Below are 19,374 nucleotides of genomic sequence, written 5' to 3' on the forward strand. Positions count from 1 at the left end.
TTTTTAATTGTACTTCCCACAATATCACTTAGTCATTTCCTGTTAGTTAAAATTGCCTTAAGTTTTCATGATGGCTTGATGAAATACAATAAAATATTTAAGGTTAGGGATCAGACATTCTTGGAATTTATAACCTTATCATTTGGCTTTAAAATATTTTTCAAGATTGAAAAGGTAAAATAAAACTGAAGTGTAAATGAATTGATTAATTGTGGGCAGTAAAAACAGCTGTTTAAATTCAATCAACAAAAACTATGTGATCTGAAAGTCAGGATAAGAAGAGTGAGAGGTAAAAACACTAAACAGGTAAAGTTTAGTTCAGAATCTTGATGGAGGTAACTAGGAAAAAAAAGTGAATGATGAAAATGAAAATTGGGAGGTGCTTTAGCTATTATGTCTTAAATCTTTAATGGAAAAATACATTGGATTAAGGGCAAAATCAGAGCAGTGTCTGAAAAGAAATCAAATAGACTAATAGCTTAAAAACAGATTATTGTTTCTAGAAAAGGAGCTTTAATATATCAAGAATTTGTTGCTAAAAATCATCTGTGTAAGAATCTGATTTTGTGAAAGTATGTCAAAGTGATTTATGTCAATATCTGAGTGGGAACATAGTTTTAACTCTATTTGATTCTGTTTCATGTGACTCATGTGGTTCTACCTCTTAAAAGAGGACATTGCGTTTGGTGACTTAACAGATAGATATGATATCAGACACCTTGGTTGCTCCTCTGTGGTTTTGAATGTATGGCCCATTCATAACATTCAGGTACCTCTTAAGGAACCGGGGCATTTGATGTTGAACATGTTCTATGGCTACTAGTAGATACACAGTGTTTCTCACCTTGGATGTAGAGTAAGCAAGAGAAGAGGATGTGGTTTTGTTAGGCAAGTGCAGTTCCGTGGGGCGGGTTTAGTTTCTGTTGCCTAAATGACCATTCAATAACAACTAGCTCTCTGGTTTTCATAATCAATTGTGCTTAGTACACAACTAATGCCTCCTATTGAGGGGAGTTTTTTTCCCCTTTAATTATTATTATTTTTTATTTTTATTTATTTTTATTTTTTTCAATATATGAAATTTATTGTCAAATTGGTTTCCATACAACACCCAGTGCTCATCCCAAAAGGTGCCTTCCTCACTACCCATCACCCACCCTCCCCTCCCTCCCACCCCCCATCAACCCTCAGTTTGTTCTCAGTTTTTAACAGTCTCTTATGCTTTGGCTCTCTCCCACTCTAACCTCTTTTTTTTTCCTTCCCCTCCCCCATGGTTTCTGTTAAGTTTCTCAGGATCCACATAACAGTGAAAACATATGGTATCTGTCTTTCTCTGTATGGCTTATTTCACTTAGCATCACACTCTCCAGTTCCATCCACGTTGCTACAAAGGGCCATATTTCGTTCTTTCTCATTGCCACGTAGTACTCCATTGTGTATATAAACCACAATTTCTTTATCCATTCATCAGTTGATGGACATTTAGGCTCTTTCCATAATTTGGCTATTGTTGAGAGTGCTGCTATAAACATTGGGGTACAAGTGCCCCTATGCATCAGTACTCCTGTATCCCTTGGGTAAATTCCTAGCAGTGCTATTGCTGGGTCATAGGGTAGGTCTATTTTTAATTTTTTTGAGGAACCTCCACACTGTTTTCCAGAGTGGCTGCACCAATTTGCATTCCCACCAACAGTGCAAGAGGGTTCCCATTTCTCCACATCCCCTCCAGCATCTATAGTCTCCTGATTTGTTCATTTTGGCCACTCTGACTGGCGTGAGGTGATATCTGAGTGTGGTTTTGATTTGTATTTCCCTGATGAGGAGCGACGCTGAGCATCTTTCATGTGCCTGTTGGCCATCCAGATGTCTTCTTTAGAGAAGTGTCTATTCATGCTTTCTGCCCATTTCTTCACTGGGTTATTTGTTTTTCGGGTGTGGAGTTTGGTGAGCTCTTTATAGATTTTGGATACTAGCCCTTTGTCTGATATGTCATTTGCAAATATCTTTTCCCATTCCGTTGGTTGCCTTTTAGTTTTGTTGGTTGTTTCCTTTGCTGTGCAGAAGATTTTTATCTTCATAAGGTCCCAATAGTTCATTTTTGCTTTTAATTCCCTTGCCTTTGGGGATGTGTCAAGTAAGAAATTGCTACAACTGATGTCAGAGAGGTCTTTTCCTGCTTTCTCCTCTAGGGTTTTGATGATTTCCTGTCTCACATTCAGGTTCTTTATCTATTTTGAGTTTATTTTTGTGAATGGTGTGAGAGAGTGGTCTAGTTTCATTCTTCTGCATGTTGCTGTCCAGTTCTCCCAGCACCATTTGTTAAAGAGACTGTCTTTTTTCCATTGGATGTTCTTTCCTGCTTTGCCAAAGATTAGTTGGCCATACATTTGTGGGTCTAGTTCTGGGGTTTCTATTCTATTCCATTGTTCTATGTATCTGTTTTTGTGCCAATATCATGCTGTCTTGATGATTACAGTTTTGTAGTAGAGGCTAAAGTCTGGGATTGTGATGCCTCCTGCTTTGGTCTTCTTCTTCAAAATTACTTTGGCTATTCGGGGCCTTTTATGGTTCCATATGAATTTTAGGGTTGCTTGTTCTAGTTTCAAGAAGAAAGCTGGTGCAATTTTTATTGGGATTGCATTGACTGTGTAGATAGCTTTGGGTAGTATTGACATTTTGACAATATTTATTCTTCCAATCCATGAGCACAGAATGTTTTTCCATTTCTTTATATCTTCTTCAATTTCCTTCATAAGCTTTCTATAGTGTTCAGCATACAGATCTTTTACATCTTTGGTTAGATTTATTCCTAGGTATTTTATGCTTCTTGGTGCAATCGTGAATGGGATCAGTTTCTTTATTTGTCTTTCTGTTGCTTCATTGTTAGTGTATAAGAATGCAACTGATTTCTGCACATTGATTTTGTATCCTGCAACTTTGCTGAATTCATGTATCAGTTCTAGCAGACTTTTGGTGGAGTCTATCGGGTTTTTCATGTATAGTATCATGTCATCTGCAAAAAGTGAAAGCTTGGCTTCATCTTTGCCAATTTTGATGCCTTTGATTTCCTTTTGTTGTCTGATTGCTGATGCTAGAACTTCCAACATGATGTTAAACAACAGCAGTGAGAGTGGACATCCCTGTCGTGTTCCTGATCTCAGGGAAAAAGCTCTCAGTTTTTCCTCATTGAGGATGATGTTAGCTGTGGGCTTTTCATAAATGGCTTTTATGATGTTTAAGTATGTTCCTTCTATCCCGACTTTCTCAAGGGTTTTTATTAAGAAAGGTTGCTGAATTGTCAAAGACCTTTTCTGCATCGATTGACAGTATCACATGGTTCTTATCTTTTCTTTTATTAATGTGATGTATCACGTTGATTGACTTGGGAATGTTGAACCAGCCCTGCATCCCAGGAATGAATCCCACTTGATCATGATGAATAATTCTTTTTATATGCTGTTGAATTCGATTTGCTAGTATCTTATTGAGAATTTTTGCATCCATATTCATCAGGGATATTGGCCTGTAGTTCTCTTTTTTTAATGGGTCTCTGTCTGGTTTAGGAATCAAAGTAATACCGGCTTCATAGAATGAGTCTGGAAGTTTTCCTTCCCTTTCTATTTCTTGGAATAGCTTGAGAAGGATAGGTATTATCTCTGCTTTAAACATCTGGTAGAACTCCCCTGGGAAGCCATCTGGTCCTGGACTCTTATTTGTTGGGAGATTTTTGATAACTGATTCAATTTCTTCGCTGGTTATGGGTCTGTTCAAGCTTTCTACTTCCTCCTGATTGAGTTTTGGAAGCGTGTGGGTGTTTAGGAATTTGTCCATTTCTTCCAGGTTGTCCAGTTTGTTGGCATATAATTTTTAATAGTATTCCGTGGTAATTGCTTGTATCTCTGAGGGATTGGTTGTAATAATTCCATTTTCATTCATGATTTTATCTATTTGGGTCATCTCCCTTTTCTTTTTGAGAAGCCTGGCTAGAGGTTTATCAATTTTGTTTATTTTTTCAAAAAACCAACTCTTGGTTTTGTTGATCTGCTCTACAGTTTTTTTAGATTCTATATTGTTTACTTCTGCTCTGATATTTATTATTTCTCTTCTTCTGCTGGGTTTAGGCTGTCTTTGCTGTTCTGCTTCTATTTCCTTTAGGTGTGCTGTTAGATTTTGTATTTGGGATTTTTCTTGTTTCTGGAGATAGGCCTGGATTGCAATGTATTTTCCTCTCAGGACTGCCTTCGCTGCATCCCAAAGCGTTTGGATTGTTGTATTTTCATTTTTGTTTGTTTCCATATTTGAGGGGAGAATTTTGCTGTTTATGTTGTTATGAGTGTATGATTTTTTCCGTGTCATTGCCAGAAATTTTGTTAGTAGTTTCACAAAGAGCTGTTGACAGGCCTAATTCTTTAATTCTCTTTGGTTATGATAACCAAATTTTGTTAAACAAATTTCATTATGGTGGTTATAGTCAATTGTATACTGTTTCTATTTGTTTTCTTTCACATGCTATCACTTCAGGGAAAGTATATTCCTCTCTCATGCTTGCTATTGGTTTAAGTTTAGCCAACGAGGACATGCCAGAAATGTAGGGCGGGGTCTTTCTTTCAGGGGCTTTATAGCACTAATTGTTTATATAATTAAAAAAAAATCATGGTTGCTGCTATACTGGCAAATGTTACAGAAACCTCCACCTTATCTCTTTTGCCTGCAAACCACATGTGAAAAATAAAGAAAAACTAACATGTGATATGGGATTGGACAGTGAGGATGTTTTTATGTATAAAATAAAGTGAAAGGACCAGTAATCTTGAAGTTTGGAAACATACAATACACCCAGAGAAGTGAGACATTCCTAGTGATCAAATTACTTAAACCCCTTTGCCTAATTAATTCCTCCTGATCCATAGCTTATTTGTTGAGATAGTTTCTTTTTGTAGAAGCCTTCACTGGTGCCCTTAGACTCGATTTGTTGAAACTATCAAATGGTCCCATAGTGCCCTATGCATAAACTACCATAGCAATTATTCACTATCTATAGATTCCTGTGGTAGGCAGAATAATGCTGTTTCACTCAAAGTGTCCACACCTGAACTTATGAATATGTTACCTCACCTGGCAAAAGGGCCTTGGGAGATATGATTAAGGTTTAAGACCTTGAGATGAGAATATTCTGGATTACCCAGGTGTGTTCAGTGCAATCACTGAGCCCTTCAAAGGGGAAAAGGAAGGTAGAAGAGTGGGTTTGACACATGCCATGAGGACTCAACAGTCTTGCTGGCTTTTGAAGACAGAGGAAGAAAGCCATGAGCCAAGAAATGTAGTTGTGTCTAAAAGCTGGCAACAAGCTTCAGTTTACAGCTATCAAGAAAACAGGACCTCAGTCCTACAACTGCAAGAAAATGAATTTTGGCAACTGGAATTAACAGGATTTGGATTATCCTGTAAAGCCTCCAGAAAGGAACATAGCATGCTGTTTTAAGAGCACAAAACTTGGGCAAAACTAATTCACATTTATAAAGAAATTATTATTTCCATCATCTGAGATGTTTTAGGATATATTTTATTGATTATACTCCATAAACTAGATAATTTCTAGGATAATTATGTATTTTTGATTTATCTTCAATATCTTCATCAATATTATTGAGACAACCATATATCTAGTCCTTGATAATCATTTCTTAGCTTCATCTTTGTCTTGAACTGGAAACCATGATGGAAGTAAATTAAATACAGTTCATTTTACAAGTTAAGATGTAACCAGTACATAATGAAAATAAATTAGATAAAATATTCAGTAAAAGATTTGACTATACAGCAACAAAAAATTTAGATGTTTCAAATTATTTCAGAGATTGATTTACAAATATCTTATTCCAAAATCATAAGCCTTAGAGACTTTACACACCCAATCTTAAGAAAAAATTCCAAAGCGATATGAGAAAAGATAAATGAGTCATTTACCTTTTGTCTTAACTCAATGAATAATGTATTTGACTTTACTTGTACCTTTTAGAAAAGATTGAAATTCTCTGCCTTTATCTTCATTGATTTTCCCTTCTAGGGAGGAGTATGTGTTTCTTACATCACTAACAGCCAAAGAAATATTGTCAATCTTCTTTTGCAGAAGGGTCAGTTTCATTGCCTGGCGGTTCATCTGCTCAGTCATCTTTTGTGTCACTGCTGCATGGAGAAGAAAGGAATATTGGAAGAATTTAAAAAATGAATATATATATATATATATATATACATAATATCATTAAAATATTGTGATAGGTTTAAAGTATTTCAAATAAATCATGTTCGTATTATATATTTGAAAACATAGACTACTATATGTGCACTTAGCAAATGGCAGCCTGAACTTTACACTAAGGGTAAAAATTTATAATATATAAATATAAAATACATATAAATGTATAAATTTATAATATATTATATTTCTAAAATATTCTAACTTTGCTCAGAGTTTTCAGTCTTTTTTTGTTTTGTTTTTAAACCTCAAAGAGTTATTGTTACATTCTTAAGAGGTGACAAAACTGAGGTACAGAAAACCAAAGTAACTTGCTAAAGGTTGCAGAGCTAATCCTTTATCTTCTGTTTATTTATTTATTAATTTTTATATTAGAGAGAGAGAGAGGTACGAGCCAGGGAGAGGGGCAGAGGGAGAGAGAGAATCTTAAACTCACGCTCATCATGGAGCCTGACTCTGGGCTCATTCCCACGACCCTGGGATCCCGACCTGAGCCGAAATCAAGAATTGGACGATTAACTGACTGAGCCACTGCCCCTCATCTTCTGCTTCCAAATCCAGTGTTACAGAATTAAATATGTGTGGCTATATACACATATGTATGTAGTCATATCTATAGTCTAAGGATTTTATACTTTACTGAGCTTTTCTTTCATGAGTGCTAAAGATTCAGATTTACTTTGAATCATTTAACATAACTATGATAGTTTCCATACTTCTACACATGCACTTCACTAATTCAAGGAGGATTTTATAGTATTTTATGAAGATACTGAATTCCAATCCCCTTTAAAAAAAGTACAGTTTCTATGATATATTCATCTTTATTCCTAAAAAGATCCCCTTAAGTCTCTTTATTCCTAAAGAGATCCCCTTAAGTCACATTTCTCAAGTTGAGTGCCCTAGTTTGTATGACTAGATCTATGGAAAACACATAGAGGTTTTCAGCAGTAACCAACCTCCTATTTCTAAGAAATAAAGTTAGTCCTAAAAGAAATGGTAAGGGGAGCCTGGGTGGCTCAGTCAGTTGAGCGTCAGACTTTGGCTCAGGTCATGAACTCTTAGTTCGTGAGTTCAAACCCCGTGTCAGGCTCTGTGCTGACAGTTCAGACCCTGGAGCCTGTTGTGGATTCTGTGTCTCCTCTCTCTGTTCGTCCCCTGCTCGCACTCTGTCTCTGTCTCTTTCTCTCAAAAATAAGTAAAGATTAAAAAAAAAATTAAGAAATAAACAAAAATAAAAGAAATGGTAAAATACTTATGATTAGAAAGATGAGAAAATATGGGGCTTTCCAACATTGGATCAACATGAGGTTCTCAATTAGGCACAATGATTTTCCCGAGTCAGTGATCAATATCCTTGGTGATCCCTTGTCAATCAAAGGAAGGGAGGCTTCTTACTTCCTTCAAATCCTCACATCATTCCTTCCACATCAAGATACTTCCATGATTGCACTCTTTGGAGGACAAAAGTTTGACCTTACTTTGGAAGCCTGTGATTTCCTTACAACCTCGTATAACAGCATTTTTAATCGCCTTCTGTGTTTGCACACAGAGCTTTGAAATTATATGTGGTCCCTTCAGGCTGGGAACCTACAGCTCATCCATGGTTTCTCCCAACGTGGGGCACCAATAGAAAAGGATTGAGAGGTATGTTAATGTGGCACCATGAGACATTTGACAGCCAAGGGATTTCCTGTTTCAAAGTTGTTATAAATAGTGTTGACAATAATTGGGTTAGGGATGTTAGTAATTACAATCTGTGACCTGGGTCACCACAGTCTTTCTGCTGCTCCTGCTTGGCTGTCTCTTTGCCAACAGCTGTGTGACTCTCAGCCTGGTTGCTGTGTATCAAGTGCTGCTGTTCCTGGGCTGGACAGACACAAAAAGAAGAGAGAGAGTTAAGCTTTGGGACTGCCTCATTTTTTCCAACCCCGAGCAGTGCCGTGGCTGCCGTTCATTTTCCCGTGTACTGGAGCATGATGGTCTGCGATCATTGCAGAGTGAGCTGCTCGCCCCCATCCGGGGCGGGGGGAGGGCAACGTGCGTCCACTTTGTGCTGGAAGCGCAGGGCTCTAAATCTGTTTGGCAAAAATAAAATTATTCAGGTCTCCTTTTAGGCACAAATGGATGGTACTTTGTGGCAGCTGTGCGAACCGGGGGACGTAACGTGCCTGCATGATTGAGGGACTTGAAAATCAGCTGTGTGAAAAGCTACAGTGGCTGTATAAATGGACTGCCACAAAGCTGCTTGTTTAACCGTGCGGTTTCCAACTGGTATCTCTTTGGAAGTAAGGGGGAGCTACAGGTTCCTTAATGAAAGAATATCTGTAAATAAATGGGCCATTCCCAGATTTTTAGGAAATACAGAGACTCAGCATATATAGGGAATACAAGTAAAAGTAACTATTACATGACATGTCTCGAGGGGATAGACCTGTAAAATCAGTGAAATTTCAGAAGAATAGAAATGCTTATAAAATAAATCTACTCTGTTGAAGCATTGATTCCTCTTTCCCACGAATCAATATTTTTGATGGAAATATAGTTTTTCACTGAAGAAAATTTAGAGCGAAAATTTACTAGAAATATTGAACACATCAAGTAATGTAGATCTGTAATTTGCAGATCTTTAACCGCAAATTACTTTTACTTTTAATGAACGAATGTATTCATTGAAGTCTGCATTATCAGACATGAGAAAACAAGGGTTTGGTATCTGTGCTTCTAACTATGTGAAATTATGTACCACTGAAACCGTGCCTCTGGCACATGTTAATTATGCTCCTAAGGCATATGTGGCTGTGACAATAATACTAAAGGATCTCTACTCCATAGTAAGAACAATATATTTGTCATTAATGTGAGTTAGTCTCTGTTGTTTGACTGAATTTTCCATTGTCTTTCTTCAGGACATCAAGCTAAACTAACAAATTTCCATTCATGTTCAAGGTTTTTGTTTTGATATTGTTTCTTTTTTTCTCTCCACTGTATTATAGACAGTCCTGTATAATTGATGATTTATTTGGAAGAAAACAATCTGCAGCTTAGGGAGATTATACTTATTTCCAGGCTGTAGTAAGTGGCAACAAGTTCTAATTTTCTGTTAGGTCCTAGCAATAAGGTTCTTAAAGCCTAAATTCAAATGAATTCATACAAATATATCTATTGAATAATTGCATAGATTTTTATCAATTTTCCTCCTTAGATGATGTAAGAAAGCATTTTTCTGGCAGCTAGAATCTAAGTCTACCCATGAGAGTAACTAGCAAGTGAAGTGATGGTTCTCAAACCAGGGTCGCTAGATCAGCAGTATCAGCACCCCCTGGAACCTTTTTTTTTTCCCACCTGCAAATTTTTGAAAGTAACAACTTCTAGGCCCCATCCCAGACCTACTAATTTTTAGAAAGTCTGGAGTGGGGCAATAATTTGTGTTTTAACAAGCGTGGCTGCTGTCTCCAATCCACACTGAAGTTTGAGAACCACTGAAGAAAGCATCAAGACCTATCTTCCTTAGCAACTGCCCACTTCACAGTCTTCCCGATTTCTCTTAGCAATGGAAGATGGTTCAGGATACAGATGTGCAAGTATTTATAGCAAAAGGAGCATGTGGCTTCAACAGGAGGAACAAATGTTCTTTTCATTTTCTTACTGCTTACCTTTTCGATCAAATCACTCACAAGAAAAGAAAACAAGACAAAACAATCATAGGAAAACAAAAAGAGCTGGTACATTTAAAGGTATTTCCATAATATGATAGGCAGAGGATAGTTTGTTATGAAGTAATGAAAAACAGAAGCTCCTGTAAATTCTGAAACACTAAAAGTGTCCGTGTGCTTTCCATTCCCTCACCTGAAGATTCTGATTCAGTAGATCTGTTCTGGGGAATTGAGCATGTGTGTATATATATATGTGTTTATACATGTATAAATATATATGTGTGTCATATATATATATATATGAGTGTGTGTGTGTATATATAATTTTAAACTCTATAAGTGATTTATAAGTACTGATTTATAACAAAATTTCTAATTCTAATATCTCATTGTTATAAGGCAGAAAATTCCAGATATTTTCATATTAAAATTGTAACCCAGAAATTTATCTTCAGAGATTTTTAATCACACCTGCCTATTGATAACAAAAACGTGTTAAATACCTGATTTATTAAAACTCCAATACATGACAACATGGAGTCTCCTTTTATTCCATAGAGAAGTGGACCTTTATAAGGAGGAAGTAATTTTGATAAAAATAACTGAACAATTTATAGTAAATTATTAAAAACACTAGATAAGAGACAAAAGTTTAAATTTTAGAAGTACTTCTTATGAGTGTGATTTTTTTTTAAAAAGAAAATCATAGAAATTTTATCAATAATGAAATTATTCCTGCATTATCTAATGATATAGTGCAAATCTGGAATGCCTTTTTATATGTAAAATATCAGAGTAAAAATGTCAAATTGATATAAAAAATTAATTAATATAAAACAATATTTCTGGAATGAAAATCAACTTGATTTTGTTTTCAATAAAAATTAGTGGATTTTACTTGCTGTATAAATGTTTGATTCAAATAATGCTCTAAACTCGTGTCATTTAAAATTAATATTAAAATTACTTAATTTATTTTTCATAATGACATTCAATTTCTGTTCGATTTCAGTTATAATCAAGAGAAAAATATTAAAGAACCTTATGAAATTAGTTTCATAAGTTTTTGAAATGAAAAGTTTCAAGTAAAGCAAAATTTTTGATATAAAAAATTCCAAAATATTTTATCAAATAGTGTTATTAAAAAAATCAGTAAAAGAAAATGTTTAAAAGATAAAATTAGAATTTTAACATTATATAATTGAAATGGTGGAACATTTGAGAAAATAAAATATTATAGAACATACCTAAAATAATTCTGATATAGGCATATCATTAAGAATCAGTTTTAGGTTTAGCATTTGGAAAATGAGCCTTTTTAAAAAAATGGAGATGACATTCTAATAGAGATGTCAATTATTTTTTTAACTCTATAGGGGAAAAAATATTCACCTTGCTAAACTGGAGATAATTTGAAAACTTAAAGACATTTTAGATATGAAAAAAGTATATGTACTATTTGAAACAAAAATTAATAAGAGATGAATTACATGAGAAACATCAATTTTTCTAATTATACAAAATTACATTTACACAACAAAACTCAAAAATATAATAAACGTTTACATTCCTGGATTTATGGTGCCACGAATTTGGCCAAATAATGTTTGCAAAACTGTATGAATTAAATAGGACATCCTTACAGGAATTTTCATGATTTAGTTAGTAACAAATATATCGAATATTTTAAAATGCACTTAGTTTTTAGGGGCTGGAAAGATTTGAATACAATCATTCTTAATTCAGTAAACACTAATAGATAATTCAGCAGGATGGCACTATCATTTATGTTAATAGAAATTATCAACTTGCTGAGACCTGATATCACCCATTGACTCTAAATCTGATGGAGAATTCTTTTTTTTTTTTTTTAACATTTATTTATTATTGAGAGACAGAAACAGACAGAGAGTGACCATGGGAGGGGCAGAGAGACAGGGGGACACAGAATCCGAAGCAGGCTCCAGGCTCTGAGCTGTCAGCACAGAGCCTGACACTGGGCTCCAGCTCACAAACCGTGAGATCATGACCTGAGCCTGAGTTGGACGCTTTACCGACTGAGCCACCCAGGTGCCCCTGATGGAGAATGCTTTAAAGGAGGTTGAGGCAGGACTCTGTTTTAAATCATATACCTGATAGACACATCATTTAGCTGGTGTCATCCATGTCAAAAAAAGGAACACACCAGTAAGTTGTAGAAATTAATACATTATTTAGAAATTACTAGAATAATGAGATGAATGGTTTGTGTTATGGTTTCCATTACTTGGTATGCTTCATAATATATGTTATATTTATAAATATAGATTTATAAGTGTTCTCTTAAATTATTAAATATAATTATTAAATATTTAACTATGTAAATAATCACAATATTTACACTTATGAAATACATTTATACATGAAAATATGTGCATTAACTTAAAAGTAATACATTTTTAACCATTGATTTGCATATTGATTTATATTTTAATTGATGTTATTAAATGAGTTATCTGTTTGAATATGGCCCTGCACCTTCATCCATCCTCAGAATCAAGAGACAGATTGGTTTGGTGCTCATGATCCTGGAGTGGGGTCACTGCAATAAAAATCACAAAGGCATTTGATAAACAGTTCATTTCTAGGGGTTCAAAATCTTTGCTAAAGGTTAATTATAAATAGTAAAGTGTTATTTTAAATTGTTTTATTACATTCTAATGAAGTCAGCTTTATCTCCATGGGTATTACATGTGACATATTTAATGTGGAGATTATAGCATTACTTCACCCAGTATCCTTCCTCATTTGAGAAGGATTGGTAAATTAGAAAATCACACACACACACACACACACACACACACACACACACACTTCTACAGGAGGAAGTAGAGGGCATTTTAAGACTTCTAGGGTCATATCTGACTGGAGTTTCTTCATTAAATCATAGTTCTCTCTGTGCCGCCTGGTCCAGGTAAGATCCTAAATGTGCAAGAAATAAAAACAATTCTGGATAAAAGATAAAGGGAGAAAGAATAGAAAGGAGGTAAATGAAAAGCACTCATGTCTGATTTTCTATTGTCTTTAGGGTCAAAAGTATTTCAGATAAACATCATTCATGCAATCTGGAAAAATGCTATTAATTCCATTGTAAGTAAGGAAATAGAAAGTGACAACTAGAGAAAGTCAGCAGATTAGAAATAAAAACTAAAGATTCAAGAAAAAAAAAACTCCAGAATCAGTGACAAATAGAAGAGAAAGCAAATAAAACAGTCAGAGAGAGAGAGAAAAAGAAAGCTATTGAAAGGGACAGAGAATAATACACAGAAGTATCAAGTGAAAGTCTTTAGTTCTCTTGCATACTGATCTTTGGTAATTCACCCCCCATTATATGAAAACATATGTGAAATAAGAAAAATTAAACGTTCTCCATATATTTGAGAAGTTTTAAGAAGGCTGATTGGAAAGAATATGTAATTGGAAAAATACTTTAAATATTAAATGACAAAAACTAATGTGATTGTGTGTGTGCGTATGCATGTGAAACTTTCCATTTGCTTTCAGCTATAATTATTTTTAAATTAATTGCTTAAGAGGAACTAGGTGAGGAAATTGTACTCATAAAAGAAACAACTATTAACCATTGCACAAAGATCCTTGAGATCTGATTGTCATATGAACCTCTTTTCTCTGGAGTTCATTGGATAGGGTCCCTGCCAAGGCTGTTAAAAACTTGAAATGCCTATTTAACAAATTCAGTGCTTTATGTTATCTTTTCCTAGCTCTGTTTGTTGACTGGAGTTCAATGCCTGCATTCATCCCAGGTGATTTCATAGGTTTTAGCCCAGGGAGAACGCTGATAGGGTCTCTCGCAAGTGGAATCAGTTACTTTCCAGTGATTGATGCTCTTTTATTTTTCCATGTAGCAATCTTTCTGTCTTCCCAAATGTATTCCCTACCACAAGGATTGCTATGAATTCTAGGTTTCCCAGGCAATCTTATCTTATCTTGCACTTCAGCACAGACCTTTGCTTTGTTCTATAGGGTGGATTTCTAAGTCTCTTTTTCTTGGTCCTTTCTGAGAGATAGGTGCTAGGACAGAAGGACATTTATTTAAGTCAAACAACTTTTAAAGAGCTTTATCACTTCAGATTTAAAAAAAAAAGCAATATGGGGGCATCTGGGTGGCTCAGTAAGTTAAGCTTCTGACTTCGGTTCAGATCATGATCTCACATTTTGTGGGTTCGAGCCCCACATTGGGCTCTGTGCTGACAGCTCAGAGCCTGAAGCATGCTTTGGATTCTGTGTATCCCTCTCTCTCTGCCCCTCCCCCTCTTGTGCTCTCTCTTGCTGTCTCTCAAAAATAAATAAACATTTAAAAATAAATAAATTAATGAAAATTCAATATACTTAAGAAATCAGATTCCTTTTTTCCCCTTCCCTTCCCTTCCCTTTCCTTCCCTTTCCATTCTCCTCTGATTCCCCCACTCCTCTTCCTCCTTCTATTAGACAGGTGTTATCTATATTTTGTTTTTCTTCCAGACCTTTGAGGCTTATGGAGGAAGTCATTAATGGCAATTCAGTAATGAGGAAGCTTGCTCTTAGTACCAGAAAGCTTCCTATGTGACAAGACCAGTTTCTGGCTGATCCTGTGACATCACGTAAATGCTTATTTGGTGATATTCAATACATATATAAAGATTTACTGACATTTGGTAGTTAAGTCAAAGAAAGCAATTGGTGCAACAAAGACTTAAGGTACATGGTGACTTTTGACTAAATGTATCATAATTGAGCAAGATGCTTATAGGAGATAATGTTCTTTCTTAAAGGGGAAAGAATTAATCCCCACTGGGATGAATTAGATATGCAAGTATATAAGAAATATAGGGACTTTTTTCTGTTTAAGTATTTATATTAATTGAAGTAATATTTTAAAATAGTTTTACTGGAGAAGTCCCATATTTAAAATGCTGGTTATAATAGCTTATAAAATGTATTGAACTATCTCACAACATTTATAAAATGAAATATTTTTATATATTCATAACAAATAGCAGAGGTCAATTTATTTCAATAACTGCATAATTGTATTTTTCAGCATTCGTAATATCTGTGGTACGTATTATAAAACATAATTTTATAAAATACCTTTTTCCTACATAAAGGATCTGACTAGAGCTGACTGGATTTTTTCTTAAACAGATTTACAAAGAAGCTTTTCTTTCCTCCTCTCTAATCTAACATTATTTGAACTTAAATTCCCGTCTTTTGTGTCATTAGAGCAAGCCACAATTTCCTTGTTCTACTTCAGAACATTTTAGAGACATCTACTGGAAAAGCACATTATTGCAAATTTTATATAAATGGTTTAAAAACTATATTGTTGCTGACATTCTGAAAAAATGTCTTGGATCCCATCACAAAATTAGGTCCCTTTCTGAAGACAAATTCTTTGATCCTCAAAAAAGTATAACAAATGTAAAATAAATCAAAACTATTGCCTTGCTCTTTGACTTAATGCATCTACCTTTTTTTCCCTAAAAATTTCTATTCATTTACACTTTTAAAAAATTGTTTTCCTCTTGATAGTATGACTAATATTATTAATAATCTAATCTAGAACTTTTTTTTACCAGATTTTTGATTATCGAAATTGTAGCAAAATGAGCATGTATAGAGGCTTAGTCATATTATAGGCAGCATATTGTAGAATAAGACAACGGGAAGAATTGCCTCATTGATTTTGAATCACGGCATCCCTTTCTTTTTTTCAAACATTTTTAATGTGGGGCGCCTGGGTGGCTCAGTCGGTTGAGTGTCCAGCTTCAGCTCAGATCATGATCTCGCACTCTGTGGGTTCGGGCCCCGTGTTGGGCTCTGGGCTGGCAGCTGGGAGCCTGGAGCCTGCTTCGAATTCTGGGTCTCCCTCTCTCTCTGCCCCTCCCCTACTCATGCTCTGTCTCTGTCTCTGTCTGTCTCTCTCTCTCTCTCTCTGTCAAAAATAAATACACATTAAAAAAATTAAAAAAAATTTTTGATATGTATTTATTTTTTGAGAGAGAGGGAGGGATTGAACCCACCTATGGCAAGATCATGACCTGAGCTGAAGTCAGATGCTTAACTGACTGAGCCACCCAGGCACCCCACAATACCCCTTTCTAACAGGTTGGAAGTGAAGCTATAAAGGGGTAGGAGGAGAAAGAAAAAGAGAAAAAGGTATAGAAGTGGAGGAGGAGAAATAAAAGAGAGTACAGTTGCTAGCTGTTCCATTTTATTCCTGACTGATGGATCTTCCCTATATATTTAAAAATATCTCCCTACTGCAATCTAAATGAAAAAGAAATTGTTTTTGTATTATGAAGTTTATTTTATTTGTGGGGATGAAACTTTTGGGGAAGTAGGGATTTGTAAAATTTACGTATTTTCTATGGATAGAATAATCTGATGTGAAGGGCTAGCACTGAAGTAATTATCACAGTAGCTACATGGGAAGGTTATTCTAAACCCTTGCAGGCTCTGAAGACATTTAAAGAATGGATGAGCCACACTGATTATTCTTGCCATATTTGGGGCTGCTTGTTAAATGAGATAGCGTGGAGAGTGTTGTCAAAGGAAACCTGACAATTTTTTCTTCCGTATAAGAATAAGAGACTATTGGCACATACATAAAGTGTGATAAGAAGAGGGAGAGTTGGAATGTAGTGGGGGAGAAATCAGAAGGGAAAAATGTGTTTAAAAAAAAAAAAAGGAAACAAAGAAAAGAAGACAGGAAGGAAGGAAGAAACCCAGGATAGATGAGATAATGAAGATTGATTCAAGGGACAAAGGGACACAGTAGTTCTTGATACTATCAGTGCATCAACTGCACTAATAAAAAATTGAACTGCTTTTATATACTGCAATACAAGTGAAGAGAAGGATGGTCAGAGTATCATAGGGAGCAAGAGTAGGGGTTTTTGGAATCACAGTCATATTGAATTGATTGTATGACATGACACAATGGGCATATCCACCATCGGAAAATTATTCCTATCATAGATTTCAATAGAAAGATGACCTTTCCACAACAGCTTAATCAGCAGATGCTTGAACTATGAGTAATTCTAATTATAGTATTGTAACAGAAGGTCATAGTCACGTCTGTTCTGGGACATTTTTGTTAATGAGGATTCAAGATAACAATTTGTAAGTCTAGTATTAAAAATATCCACAGGTGGCTTCCAGTTAGAACATGAGATGTCATTAAACAATCAAAGCAACAACAGTTCTTATCAGCTGCAGCCCATGACATTCTTTGACATAAAGACTTTGCTTTCTGTCACATATCGACATTCAGTCCCCTATGTGCAATAGGGTGTGTAATGACATTCTAAATTTCTAGAGAGGTATAATGTGAACTAACCCTTGAATCTCTAAGAAATAATAATGGAATTGATATTCCTAAGATACCCTTCTTCATTGAAGAAGAGAAATGTTAAAACTACTGTTAGACTTTAGAAATATAATTCTAAATATTGGTCAGAACTTTTAACCATCTGCCATTTAGAGATTAAAAACAAATACGTTTTACCATATTTGTGCACCTCGCAGAAATCAGGGATCATTTGAAAGCAGCATGATATTTGGACTTCTTTAGAATATGCTAAATTGCCTCGTTTTTAAATACGTTTTGTATAGATGATGTTTTATTTAAAAGTTTATTTTACTTGATTATAAATGAAGTACATATCCATATTATACCCTGAAAATGTATTAAATTTTTATATCATCTCTGAAATTCAGGCCAGACCCAGAACAAATAGCCTTATAGTCAAATTCGCCTACAGATTCTCACCGGGTGGGCTGGAAAAACCATACATAATATCCCTAGCAAAACTGCAAGTTTCCTAGAGCTTTTTGTATTACAACTTCCTTTTTTCAAAATGTGAATCATAATGGTTTCTCCACACTTACGTTAATTTTTAATCACAGTCTCTCATGCTGCTGATTGAATTCCTCACCACTGCTAATGGTCTTTCTCGTAATATTTATTCATTTAAAATACATATGCTGATGCCGTATCTTATTTTTCAAGGCTTTTGGCTGTTTTAAAGCCAAAAGCAAAATAATAGCCACATGGATGTTAGGCCACGGCAGGTTACCATGTGTTTGATTAGCCTTGCCACCAGAAAATCCTTAAAATTAAAGTTGATAAAATGGCTCTATGAGGATTTAAGGGGAAAAAACCCACAATTATTCATGCCTATTTATATATTCTTTAAAACTGAATTTCATTCATAGACATTATTTCAAATAATTGAACTAGAACAAAACTAGAAATTAGTTTTATTATCACATAGGGTCACTTCTAATGATTATTTAAAAGTATAAAATTAGGATTTCCGATATTTAAATAAGGCATGTCTCCACAGCATACAGTTAAGAAAAAGTGAATAATCAGATCTCCACTTACTCATGCCATAAAACTACCGTAACAATATAAGAATATATAAGATATCTCGTTAAGAGATTTAGGGTGCTAAACTCAGTACTAAGGAAGCCCTAGAGAGGTAACAGTTTTAATGATTTGGCTACGTGTTAATTAACTTTGGTTCAAAAGGGAAAATACAACTCTTCACTGGAATCAGTTGCTTATTCTTCAGAAGTTTTATGCTTCTAATTGTTATTATAAAATTACTATTAGAATATACCTTTTAGCTGACATTTTGCTCCACTGAATCCAGGACAGCACTTCCATTCCAATGAGGTAACGATTTTATGTTGCATCCTGTAGACGGGATTTGGGATCTTCTGAGATCTGTAGAGGAGAGGAAGTATTTGTCTCTCATTAAATTATCAGTTGGGATTGTTAAAGTATTGGAGACATTGCCCCAAATATAATAAGCATTCAATAAATGGTATCTGTTATTGTTAATACTGTAATCCTCATCATCAATATTATTGTTAAACTTAGATTTGTTTAAATACATTCTAAAAAGTATTAAGACTTCTGCTGTTGGGGATTTTAAGTTTATACCTATCGTTACATCTTCTACACATAGTAGAACATTTCCCTTGATAATTCTTTTAACTAAAGCAATGTTAAAACTTATTTAAATTTTTTTTAACGTTTATTTATTTTTGAGAGAGAGACAAACAGAGTGTGAGCAGGGGAGGGGCAAAGAGACAAGGAGACACAGAATCCCAAGCAGGCTCCAGGCTCTGAGCTGTCAGCACAGAGCCCGATGCGAGGCTCGAACCCACAACCCTGCAAGATCGTGACCTGAAACAGTCAGAAGCTCAACTGACTGAGCCACCCAGGTGTCCCTTAAACTTATTTTAAGGAGTGCCTGGGTGGCTCAGTACGTTAAACGCGGGACTCCTGGTTTTGGCTCAGGTCATGATCTCATGGTTTCATGGGTTTGAGTCCCTCATCCGGCTCTACGCTGGCAGCACGGAGCCTGCTTGGGATTCTCTGTCTCCCTTTCTCTCTACGCCTCC

The 19,374-nt window shown here is 35.1% G+C and overlaps 1 protein-coding gene across 4 annotated transcripts in view; it reads right to left on the bottom strand.

Moving 5' to 3' along the window:
- Positions 1 to 19,374, bottom strand: part of MMRN1 (multimerin 1) — a 69,101-nt gene that overhangs the window by 23,107 nt on the left and 26,620 nt on the right. For all 4 annotated transcript variants that reach the window (XM_007074682.3, XM_042984187.1, XM_042984186.1 and 1 more), the window contains 3 exons: positions 18,585 to 18,691; positions 8,021 to 8,125; positions 6,013 to 6,186 (listed from right to left, as the gene is read on the bottom strand). In XM_007074682.3, coding sequence (XP_007074744.1) covers positions 6,013 to 6,186; positions 8,021 to 8,125; positions 18,585 to 18,691 — 386 coding nt within the window. The remainder of the gene's footprint in view (positions 1 to 6,012; positions 6,187 to 8,020; positions 8,126 to 18,584; positions 18,692 to 19,374) is intronic.

The sequence above is a fragment of the Panthera tigris genome, chromosome B1 (assembly GCF_018350195.1).
Source record: "Panthera tigris isolate Pti1 chromosome B1, P.tigris_Pti1_mat1.1, whole genome shotgun sequence".
NCBI classification, from domain to species: Eukaryota; Metazoa; Chordata; class Mammalia; order Carnivora; family Felidae; genus Panthera; species Panthera tigris.